Source organism: Humulus lupulus, chromosome 7 (genome assembly GCF_963169125.1).
Source record: "Humulus lupulus chromosome 7, drHumLupu1.1, whole genome shotgun sequence".
Lineage (NCBI taxonomy): Eukaryota > Viridiplantae > Streptophyta > Magnoliopsida > Rosales > Cannabaceae > Humulus > Humulus lupulus.
Window position 1 is genome coordinate 152,613,068 of NC_084799.1, and position 13,157 is coordinate 152,626,224.

Sequence of the window (13,157 nt, forward strand, 5' to 3'; positions counted from 1 at the left end):
CTTGGATTGAACCACCATGGCCATTAACACCTCCATTGAATGAATCATCGAAATTGTATATTGTACACACAATATTTAAGATTTTATATGATCCAAACTAGTAGATCTCAAAGAAATACCAAAATTAAAAAAAAAAATCATCTGAAACGAACATTTTAGTAAAAAGATATGAATCACCAAAGTTTTCGGCAAATTTCAGCGTCATACACATCACATTTGCATCATTTTTGGCCAAAAATCAAAGATTTCATGAATGCATGGCAAAAACATCGCATTTGTATCATTTTTGGCCAAAAATCAAAGATTTCATGAATGCACCGCAGAGGCATCGTATTTGTATCGTTTTTTGTCAAAAATCAAGATTTCATGAATGCATCGCAGAAGCATCACATACCCATCATACCTGCATCGCATTTGCATCATTTTTGGCAATGCTTATGCATATGCAATCTTTGATGAATGCGTATTTTTTTGGTCATATCTGCATCGCATACCCATCATATCTGCATCGCACTTGCATCATTTTTGGCAATGCTTATGCATATGCAATGTTTGTGCGATGCTCTGTGCTGACATTTAACAAAAACTTTAGTGATTCATATCTTTTCACTCAAATGTCTGTATCAAATTATTTTATAAAATTTTGGTATTTTTTCGAGATTTACAAGTTTAGATCGTATAAAATCTTAAATTTTGTTTGTACAACATACATTTTTATGATTCATTCAATGGTGGTGTTAATGGCGATGGTGCTTCAATCAAAGGGGATGGTTGTGGGTAGAAATTAGAAGGAGAAAGAATAAGGAGAGACAATTTGTGAGAGAAAAATATAGCTTCAATATGAGGTAGTGGTGGTGGTGCCACCTTGAGAGAGCATGAGAGATAGGTTGTGAGAGAAGAATTAATGACAAGGGTACAATAGTCAAAATTTTAGAAAAAAACCTATTTTTGAGATGCCTAATATTGTTGTCATAATTTTTAATTTGTGTATCATCATTCCTAAATCATACCCACATAGACATCTTTGCATGCTCTTTGGCTTAAATTGTAATCTTCAAAAATTTCAATTTACATAGTAAGAGGTCTGACAAAAAAAAGTTAGTTTTGTGAAATACTACTCGCAAGTCTTCAAATTTTAAAGAAATAATAGTACTAATCATATTACGAGTTCTCATTAGTTATGTTGATTACCAATAGGCAAGTAGTCTAAAAGAACAAAACTTGTGACTGAAGGCAGCACATAGGATAGTACATCTATACATGTTAGGATACACAGATGCCTGCAAGCTCTAGTTGTGCAACCGCAGCATTAATGGCATCTATAACATCCATCTTACCCCTACTCACTGCTTCATCCATTGGAGTTCTCTCATAGCTGCACACATAACCCTTAACAATAATGACTTATGCACATAAATAAACTTCATCAAATTACAAAATACTATACTAAAACTCTGTAATTGATATCAATACCACAGTAACACTCAACCAAAATGTTTATATTAACATCCCTTACAGTCTCGCCATTAAATTTTTATTTAACCAATAATGATGATTTTCTTTTTAACCAAGTATTAGTTGTTTGAGTTGAAGAACATAGCTGAAAGGTAACTTCTCTTTTCTTAGTCATGCCCATTTAGAGATTTTCCATTAAGAATGTCACTGTAATATCAACATTTTACCTTACCACAAGAGCATTTAACACAATTTCCTTTTGAAGTTTAAAATGAAAAAGGCGTACCTATTAAGTGCACTTACGCTAGCTCCTGCCAAGATTAATTTCTTAACCACCTGTGAAGAGGAAAAATTTCAGTCAATGAACTTGAAAATAGGATAATAACTGCTTGTATATTAAATTTGATAATACCTCAACATGCCCATTAAGGCAAGCCCAGTGTAAAGGTGTATTATTCTCCGCATTAGTAGGATTAAGATCCTGCTTAGAAGAAGAATATTATTATTAAACAAAACACACCTATACAAGGAAAAGGAAAAAGACACTATCTTTCTGAACATGTGAAAGAAAATAAATTGGCGTAACTCGCCATTGTGTTGTGAAATTTCTATATCTTCATCTTAATTAAAATATTATACAGTATCACCTCACTGAGGTGACAAAAGACCGTTGCTACATTTAGTTTCCAATAATGGTAGCACAAAAGAATCAGAATATATCACAGAAAAATCTAATTCTTCCTTTCTGTGCTTTTTCTTTTAGGGCCCGTTTGTTTGATGGTAATGGGCTAGAAAGGAAAAGAATGGAATGTTAATGGGTCGGATTCTTTTGTTTGGTTGGAAATAACAAATTTAGAAAAGAATTCCATTGTAATGCTTATCCCTAAAACTAACGGAATAACTTTTCCAATTTTGAGTCAGTGGAATTATAATTCAATTCCACTGCTTATCATCATCTCTCTCCATCATCTGGGTCTTCTTCTTCTTCTCCATCATCTGGGTCTTCTTCTCTTCTTTCTCTCTCTACCAGAAAAAAAATGGGAACACTGAAATTTGATATCACGAATCTCTCCATGGTTTCTCTGCCTCGTTCTCACCGCCGCCGCCGATGAATCCGCCGTTATGTCGAAGCTTTTCGCCGCAATATCTCCGGCTCCGAAGGGCTGGTCGTCCACCGCCGACTACTGCTCCGCCTGGGAAGGCATAAAGTGTAGCTCTGGCCAAGTCACCGCCATCAACTTGAGAGATATGTCTCTCACCGGAACTCTACCTTCCGATCTCGGTACTCTCTCAGCTCACCACCCTCTCTCTCCAAGGCAACCATTTCAAGGGTGCTTTCCCTTCCATGGCCAATCTTTCTCTCCTCGAAACAATCTACCTTGACAGTAACAATTTCACTTCGATTCCTTCTAGTTTTACCTCCGAGTTTCGCTGGATCTGGGATTCGGAATATATGGCTTAATAATCAGCAAATGGGGCTTTCGGGTACCATTGAAGTGTTGGCGAACATGACTAGTTTGTACCAGGTTTGGCTCCATAAGAACCTATTCACTGGTCCAATTCCGGACCTTTCGCATTTGGATACACTATTCGATCTTCAGCTCCGTGATAACTTGTTAACCGGCATTGTTCCGACTAGTTTGTCGTCAATTCCGAGCCTGCGAAACATTACTTTGGCGAACAATAAATTGCAGGGTCCTATGCCTTCGTTCCCTAAGTCTGTCACCAATGTTGAACTCGACGGAACAAACAGTTTCTGTAAGGACACTCCCGGACCTTGTGGTGCTCAGGTGACGGCTTTGCTTGATGTTGCAGGAGATTTGGGCTATCCAACGGTGTTAGCAAATTCACGGAAAACCAATGATGCTTGCTCAGATTGGAGTTTTGTTATCTGTGATTCGAATGGGAATGTTATCGCTGTGAATTTTCAAAAGCAGCGTTTTGTGGGGACGATCTCACCGGCTTTTGCTAATCTTACATCTTTAAAGAATTTGTACCTGAATGATAACAGTTTGACTGGTTCGATTCCGAAGACCTTGACCCTTTTGCCTCAGCTTCAGGTTCTTGATGTTTCTAATAACAATCTTACTGGAGAAATTCCCACTTTTCTCAGCTTCAGCGTTATTATATTGCTTTATTTTTAAAAAATATAAAATAGTGTTTAGTGATAATTAAAGTAAATTGCATTTGACATTAAAAAAATATTTCACAAAAATAAATTCTTATTGATAATTTTAATATTTTGTAGTGTTCAAAAGTGGAATTATTATGCTTAAAAAAAAGTAGGATTATTAAATATTATTTTGTAAAAAAAGAATATGAAAAAAAAAGTAACGCCATTGTTGGTAAATCTATATATATATATATATATTTAGTATGTTTATTTTAATTTATTAATCATATTTTAAGCACTTTAAATTTATTCCATTCCATAGTCAACCAAACATAAGAATAGGTATTCAATCATTGATTCCATTATTCTAACCAAACAACATAATCGCATTACCTTTCTTATTCCTATTCCTATTCCTATTCCTATTCCTATTCCTATTCCATTGTTTTCGTAACCTCCAACCAAACGCCACCTTAGAATTTCATTGTAGTAAACAGATATTCACTTCTTTTATAGTTTGTTCTTACAGCAGGAGGAAGTTGGTTCTTTATACTTGAGTTTCAAAATTAAATAAACAACAGATATGAACATTTATTGGAAACCCAAGGACAGTACCATGCTTTCGCGCAGAGGATCTGGAATGTCTAGTACATCAGTTTTCAAGAACCACAATAGGGCATCATATTTACACCCCAAGAATAAATATAGACACTCCAATTAATTAAAAAAAAAATTTAAAATCATTTTTAACACTTTTTCTCAATATTATTTTTACATTCTTTGATTTCTTTTGTTGTTTATTTCAATAATTTATTCTATCTTGTTTTCATAATTTTTCTTAAATAGTGTATAATTTTTTTGAAAAAAAAACCTCTTACTTTAACAAGATTTTATATTTTGTGTTTTAATTTTTTTTATTTAAAAATTATATTATTTATATGTATTTTTTAGAATATGACAAAAAAAATAGAAAAATGTAAGCATAAGTTGAAAAAAATATATATTATATATTAATTTTTAATAAAAATGAAGTGTTTTAATCAAATTTTGGGATGCAAAGCCAAATATAATGCCCCACCACAATATAATGCTATCGCAGCCAATTGACAGGCTTCAAGGAATCGAACTAAATCAGCCGTGTATAGTAACTTAAACAAATAGCCACATGAAGAAGAAGAAAATAAAATGAATGTTGGTAGGACAAGAATCTCACCACTCTTTTACTGATTAGGTATTCCACAATGTCAAGATATCCATTAGCACAAGCCATATGTAGTGCTGCAAGAAAATGTCAAAGTTACGTTAACTATCAACTTATGAAAACAATCGCTGCACATATCTCACTCTCAATTAATATATTTTCTCTCCCCATTGAAAAATTAATAATAAATAAATTTCTGACGAATTAATAATATGCTGATAAGCATAAATCAGAATCAGCATCACCAAAAAAAGTCAGGACATTCATCCAGACTCTAGAGAGTACAAAAAAAGAACAGAAATAAAGCTAGATACGTGAATTCCCTTTAAGGTGTCAATAAACAAGTTCGAACAGTCGGTCAAAATCATGCACATGCAAAGCTCAACAAAGCATACTTGGCGTAGAAAATATATTTATCCCCTCTATTACTCTTTATGATGTCCTTCATGTCCCAAATCTATCGTGTAATCTCCTTTCGGTCAATAAAGTCACTCGAGATCAGCAAAGTTTTGCCTCTTTCTCACCATTCTGTTGTACTTTTCAGATATGTCTTTGGGGAAGATGATTGGGAGTGCAAAGACATATAGTGGGTTATATTACATTGATCCGATTTCTCCTATGCAAGTCAATAAAACTCTTGTTTCTGGTTGTATTGCTTCTCGTAATAATGATATTATGCAGTGGCATTATTGGCTAGGACACCCTAGTTTTTCCTATTTAAAATATCTCTTTCCTAAGTTATTACAAAATAAAAATTTGAGCTCTTCAAGTGTGACATTTGTCAGTTTGCTAAACATCCACGTGCTATTTTTCGTTCTGTACCTTACAAACCAACCCAGCTCTTTACTCTTATTCATAGTGATATATGAAGACCATCTAGAATAACCAATGCCACATATACTAGATGGTTCTTCACTTTTATTGACGACCACACACGTGTTAGCTAGTTTTCTTCTTAAACAGAAATTTGATGCTGCCACGACATTTATAAACTTCCATTATAATAAAAAATCAGTTCAATGCTAATCTTCATGTATTGCACACAGATAATGGCACTGAATATTTTAATTCCATCTTAGGATTATCTTCTATCTCATGGCATCATTCATAAGAGTTCATGTGTAGGCACACCCCAGTAAAAAAATGGGATTGCCGAGCACAAAAATAGACACGTGTTGGAGGTTGCTAGGGCCTTAATGTTTACCACATCTGACCCTAAGTATTTTTGGGGTGAGGCTACCCTTACTGCTGTCTACCTCATCAATCGTATGCCCTCTCGAGTGTTGAATTTTCACACTCCACTCTCTATCCTTCCTAAAACATATCCACATACTCATCTTGTGTTGACAGCCAGGAAATAAAATCACAAAAGTATGCAATATTAGTTGTAGTTTTAGATGTGATAGCTAGTCTTTTATTGTATATAAGTTTCCTTATTTATAGGATTTTTATTCTTTGACATTTATTGTGATTATTCTGTACAATCCATATAAAAGGCATACCTAGTATTGATCGAATATACAAGAAAAGCAGTTTCAAATCTTCTCTCATTTTATTCTTTATGGTATCAGAGTTGTAAGGTTCAATCTTCTCTCTCTTCTGACCACCCTTTGTTTTTCCTCCATTTTTTCCAGCGGTCATTCCTCAACTCTCAGGCGACGTTCAAGGTGTTCCAGGCGAAGTCGTCTCTCTCTAGCACCACTCAAGTCGTCCCTCCTTCCCAGTCACATCTCTTTGCCTTCTCCGATCGTCCTTGTTCGACGATTCTTTTTAGGGCTCCGACGATATTCAGCTTCTGGCATCTTCTGCGGCTCCAGCAACATCCTCGACAATCCTCTAGTCCAGTGTGCCCTCGGTCTAGACTTCCTCTCTGCCACTGCTCACGCCGGCATAGCTCTCCGTTTGGTCCAGCCCTTGGTTTGTCGCTCCCATTTGTCATCCCTCTCAGTCGCAATCAACTCAAGCGTAACTCTCAGTCACTGACAGCACAGTTGCACCCTCAAGAACTTGATTTTCAAATCGTATCCACCCGAAGCCCTCAACACTTTGAAAGTTCCATTGCCACCTACCAGCCCTAGACACGTTATGCATGTCAAACAATGAAGAAATTTCATCCCAAATTGGCCTACCCAATCTCAGGCCCATAATCAATCCACCATTGCCTCTATCAAGTCTAGGCCCACAATCCCTAATCCATCTTCCTTAGAAACCAAGTTTGTTCCCGACTCTCATAGTACCTCGACTGCACATTCTGGAAATTTTTCTTCCGCTTTCCAAACACAATGGATAATTGATTCTGGTGCCTCTGATCATATGACCAGTTTATATTCTTTGTTTGAATCCTATACTCCATGTTTTAATCCTTCTAGTGTCAGAATGGCAGATGACACACTCTCTCTAATTGCAGGAATTGGTACCATTAAATTGTCGGTTGATTTAATCCTCAATTCGTTCCTTCATGTTCCCTCTTTAACATGCAATTTAATTAATGTCAGTAAGCTGACTACTGACAATCGTTGCCTTGCTAAAACTTTTTCCAATTCTTGTCAATTTCAGGAACTATCGTCAGGAAGGACGATTGGCAGTGCTAGGATTCAAGGTGGACTTTATTTCTTTGAAAATCGTCAACCGATAATACAGCAACCTTGTTCATCTAGTTCGGCTTCTAATTCTATCTCTACAATAAACTCTGTTTCTGCTTCAAACTCCAGCAAAATTATGTTATGACATTATCTACTAAGTCATCCAAGTTTTTCATATTTAAAACATTTGTTTTCATGATTATTTTTCCAATAATAATTATGGTTCCTTGCAATGTGATATTTTGTCAATTGACTAAGCACACACAAGCTGTTTTTCCTAAAAACATTATACTCCAACCCGCCCTTTCTCTTTAATTGATAGTGATCTGTGGGGACCTTCAAAAGTCACTACTTCTCATGGTCATCAATAGTTTATCACATTTATTAATGACTGCACACACCTTACTTGGGTGTATCTCCTCAAACACAAGTCTGATACATTTCATGTGTTTTAAAATTTCTATAACATGATTCAAACAAAATTTCAAACATCTATACGTATATTACGAATGGATAATGGCACAAAATATTTCAATTCCATCTTAGGACCCTACCTCTCCAAAAAAGGCTTTATTCATCAAAGTTCATATGTCGATGCCCCTCAACAGAATGGCATTGTTGAACGAAAGAATCGTCATCTCTTAGAAGTTGCCCGAGCTCTACTTTTTACTATGCATGTTCCTAAGCACTTTTGGGGCGATGTCATCCTTACCGCTGTTTATCTCATCAATCGTCTCCCTAGTCGTCCAATTGGTTTTCGGACACCATATTCTTCTTCACACTTCATATCCTCTTCTATCTTCAAACCCTCTTTCTGTCAAAACCTTTGGGAGTATCTCCATATTCACCCTAAGGATTGCACCAAACTTGATCCTAGGGCCATTAAAACTGTCTTCATTGGTTATTCTTCTACTCAAAAAGGCTATCGGTGCTACTGTCCTCTTAACAAAAAAAAATCTTCATCTCCAGAGATGTTAATCTTTTTTTAAAACACTCCATACTTCTCCCCCACCTCGATTCAGGGGGAGACCAAGACTAATCAAGAGAACGAAGCTCAGTGGTAATGGGGATTAGAACTACCTCTGAGTCAATCCATAATTCCATTACATCCCACAAACTTCTATCTTCCATAATCGACCCACCCTCCAACAAATTCAAATTTAAAAGACCTTGCCTTATCTTCTGAATTAATAGAAACAAATACACATCCTTCAAAGAACACCCAAACACTAAGAAGTCAAAAGTATCAAACCACAAACTGAGAAGAACCACGGAAGACAGATGCAAGAAGGACCGAGTAGGGCTGAAAAAGGAGCGGAAGCTGACCGTTGCCGAAAACACGGTCCCCACGCGCGGCGATTCTGACAGTCGAACTCCGGGGTTGTGACGATCAGCGGCTGGGTAATCCGTCTATGTGGGCGGTGAGAACAAAGACGCACTCCAAATAGGGTTTCCGAAAAAGGAATCCTAAAACAAAGAATCAAACCCAAAAACACAAACACTAATTATGAATCTCAATATTGGAACCCTAATCAAATATGCTCTGATACCATGTACAAAATGGTGAATGAATTGTGTATTTTATTCATGTAAATAACATGTATTTATACAACATTAGAGAAACTAAACTAGGAAAGTTGGAGAGAAATTAGGAAACTAAAATAATTACAGTTGACCATAATTTCTAGCTAATATATTCTAACACTTACAAACAAACTTGGACTTATTAACATTTACAGTCAAGCTTGAAGGGGAGTGTTGACAGCCAGGAAATAAAATCACAATGATATGCAAAATTAGTTGTAGTTTTAGAAGTGATAGCTATATTATTTTATTGTATATAAGTTTCCTTCTTTATAGGATTTTTATTATTTGACATTTATTGTGATTATTCTGTACAGTCCCTATAAAAAGGGATACCTAGTGTTGGTCGAATATACAAGAAAAACAGTTTCAAATCTTCTCTCATTTTATTCTCTATCTTGTTTCAATCTCCCCTTAAAAATGTTTGGTTGCACTTCCTATTTCCATGTTCCAGGTCCAAATCGATCCAAATTTGATCCACATGCTAATACAAGATTCAAAACTTGGTTTGAACAGTCCCTTTGTAAAAATGTCAGCAGTCTGTAAAAACGTTGGCATAAAGGGCAAGCAAATAGATCCTGTCTCAAGATTTTCCTTGATGAAATGACGATCAATCTCCACATGCTTTGTTTGATCATGTTGGATGGGGTTCTTAGCAATACTGATGGCAGCCTTGTTATCACAATAAAGTTTCATCGAAAGCTCACAATAGGTAGCTTTAGTTCCCCCATGATTGTTGTAGCCAAATCACCTCACATAGTCTGTTTACTATTGCTCTGAATTCAGCCTCAACACTACTCCGAGCAACAACACATTGTTTCTTGCTTCGCCATGTAACCAAATTTCCCCACACATAAGAACAATAACCAGAAGTTTACCTCCTATCTGTTACAAACCCAGCCCAATCTGCATCAGTATACGCTTCAATAGCTCAGCAACTACTCTTCCGAAATATAAGGCCCTGTACCAGGTGATCCTTTGAGGTACCGAAGAATCTTGTAAACTGCATCCATGCGAACCTTCTTGGGAGAATGCATAAATTGGCTCACCAATCCTACGGCAAAAGCAATGTTAGGCCTAGTATGGGATAAGTAAATCAATCTCCCAACCAACTTTTGATATCGGGTTATATCAACTCCTTTGTCACCATTACCTAGTTTCACATTTGGATCAACTGGTGTGTCAATAGGTCTGCACCCACTCATCCCAGTGTCTTTGAGTAGGTCAAGAATGTACTTCCTCTGGCTAACTGCTATTCCTTCCTTTGACCGGGCAATTTCTATTCCCAAAAAATATTTAAGACTCCCAAGGTCTTGAATTTTAAACTCATCTACTAAGCACTTATTTAATCTATTCATCTCTTTTACATCATCTCCAATTAGGATTATGTCGTCAACGTACACAATGAGAATAGCAATTTTTCCTTCACCATTCCTTCTAAAAAACAAAGTGTGATCAATCTATCCTTGAGTAAACCCTTACTTCTTTACTGATTTTGTGAACCTTTCGAACCAAGCATGTGATGACTGCTTCAACCCATAGAGACTTCTGTAATTTGCAGACTTTGGATCCAGTCTTTTCCTCGAAACCAGGAGGGGCATCCATGTATACCTCTTCTGTGAGGTTGCCATTCAAGAATGCATTGTTAACATCCAATTGCTGCAGTTGCTACTGCAAGCTTACAGCAATGGAGAGCAATACTCGGATAGTATTAAGTTTTGCTATTGGGGCAAATGTCTCTGAATAGTCGATACCATATCTTTGAGTGAACCCCCCGTGGCAACTAGTCTCACCTTGTACCTTTCCAAAGTTCCATCAGACTTGAATTTTACTGTAAAGACTCATTTGCAAGCCACTGTTTTCTTTTCCTTTGGTAACTCCATCACTTCCCACGTCTAATTCCTTTCCAGAGATCGCATCTTCTCTAGGGCAGCTTCTTTCCATTCTGTAACCTGTAAAGCATCTTTAATACTCTTTGGAATTTCCACATTAGCGAGTCGAGTAATGAAAGCATGAAAACAAGGCGACAAATTTTGATAGGAAACAAAATTGGACAATGGATACAAAGGATGCCTAGTGCATTCCCTTGTTCTTTTTCGAATGGCAATAGGAATACCTAGATCATACATAGTAGGATTTTCAAGAATGGAGTCAGAACCTGAGTTTTCTGGATCTGGACTTGGGGTCTCTTCATGGCTTTGCTGAAGTGTTTCAGACAATACTCTAGACTTTGGTTCCCTTCGTGTAAAAAATCTGCCAAACCTGTTTGTAATGTTATTTTCAGTTCTATCAGGACTAATATATGTTGGCGCCATGTTTTCATTATTTAAAACTTCTGTTGAAATATTTTCATGAGAATTCATCCCCTTGTCAATTTCAAGCACATCAGTACTTTTATTAATTCATTTTCACCAACCTGATTTTCATTATTACCTTGAGAAAGATTTTGATGTTCAAAAAAAGTAGTAGAATCAGAGTTTGGATTTATGTTTCCCACAAAGTCTGAAAAAGGAATAACTGATTCTTTAGAAAAATAAAATAAATCACTAGAATTTTGAATGTGAAAATCCAGATTTTTTCCTCACCTCTAGTAGAATCTTCCTCTCTGTGCTCCCCCTAAAGATGAAACTTAAAATATGACTGTTGTTCAAAAAACTGAGCATCAAATGTCAAAATATTTTTTAGTCAAGAGATCATAGCACTTGTATCCTTTTTGTGTGGGAGAGTACCCTAAAAAACACACTTCTTCCCTCTTGGGTCAAATTTTCCTTGATTTAAATCTTTGTTATGAATGAAAACAGTGCATCCGAAAATTTTAATAGGTAAAGAGTGTTGAAGTCTAGACTGTGGAAATTTTTTAAAGAACATGGTCACAGGTTTTTCAAAATTCAGTGTTTTGGAAGGCATCCTATTGATGAGATAGGTGGCTGCTAGGATGGCATCACCCCATAAAATTTTGGGCACTTTATGTGCAAACAACAATGCTCTAGCTACCTCTAAAAGATGGCGATTTTCCCTTTCAGTAATACCATTTTGTTGAGGGGTACCTACACAAGTGCTTTGTTGAAAAATACCATGAGTAGCAAAAAAAACTCCAAAAATTTGTGTAAAATATTCCCTACCATTGTCACTACGTAACACTTTAATTTTTGTGTCAAATTAAGTTTGTATCATGTTATAAAACTTCTTAAAAATTCCTTCTACTTCAGATTTTTGTTTCATAAGATAAACCCAGCTCATTCATGTATGATCATCAATAAAAGTGACAAACCACCTTTCCCGTAGGAATTAAAATATTTGAAGGCCCCCAAATATCACTATGAAAGAGTGAAAACGGTATTGATGGTATATATAAGAATGAGGAGAATAAGTAGAACGATGCATTTTTGCTAAAGCACAAATCTCACATTGAAATAAGGATGGATCTTTATTGAAAAATAAACTAGGAAACAAGCGTTTTAAATAATGAAAACTAGGATGTCCTAGATGAAAATGCCATAACATAATATCTGTCTTATTAGAACCAGAAATAACACCAAAACATTGAGAAGCTGAATTTTGAAGAGATCCATCATCAAAGTAATAAAGTCCACCACTTAGTCCCCAAGGCCAGATCCTGAAATTCACAGTGAAAAGGATAAAAATCAACATGACAGTTTTGATCACGAGTTAATTTACTGACTGATAGCAAATTACACGACAACTCAGGGACATGAAACACATCTTTTAGTATTAAGGATGAAGCATTTTTTATGTCACCCGTCCCTCCAATGGCTGAAAAAGAACCATCAGCCACTTTGATTTTTTTATTTCCTGCACATGGATTATAGGAATGAAAGAGACGAGAAGAACTAGTCATGTGATTTGTAGCCCCAGTCTATTACCCAAGGTCCCAAAGCAAACTACCTTGATTGGCACATGAACATGAAGGAGAACCTAAAAGTTGTAGAGAATTAAAGAGTTTTAAGAGATGCTCTATTTGCTCCGTGGTGAATGGAGATTGACTAGGATTCCTGGGGGTAGAATTGGGCTCTGCAGAGGTTTCAGAACTAGTGTTCAGTGCCTTGGCTTTTTTCCCTTTTTTTCCAGCCCGGCTGCCAATTTGATGGTTTACCATGGATTTTCCAACATGTCTCCTTCGTGTGCCAGTGGCGTTTGCAGTGACCACACCAAGGTTTCTTCCTTTTGTCAGATTCAGAATCATGGCCTTTTGTGACTAGAG

General features: G+C 36.2%; 1 protein-coding gene across 1 annotated transcript in view; it reads right to left on the minus strand.

The window, feature by feature from the left end:
• Positions 1 to 1,023: 1,023 nt before the first annotated feature.
• The window catches only part of LOC133788728 (uncharacterized), a 30,555-nt gene continuing 18,421 nt past the window's right edge, over positions 1,024 to 13,157 (minus strand). Inside the window, exons 3-6 of the mRNA XM_062226318.1 lie at positions 4,782 to 4,846; positions 1,868 to 1,936; positions 1,742 to 1,791; positions 1,024 to 1,375 (exon numbers count right to left, since the gene is read on the minus strand). Coding sequence (XP_062082302.1) covers positions 1,264 to 1,375; positions 1,742 to 1,791; positions 1,868 to 1,936; positions 4,782 to 4,846 — 296 coding nt within the window. The 3' untranslated portion in view covers positions 1,024 to 1,263. The remainder of the gene's footprint in view (positions 1,376 to 1,741; positions 1,792 to 1,867; positions 1,937 to 4,781; positions 4,847 to 13,157) is intronic.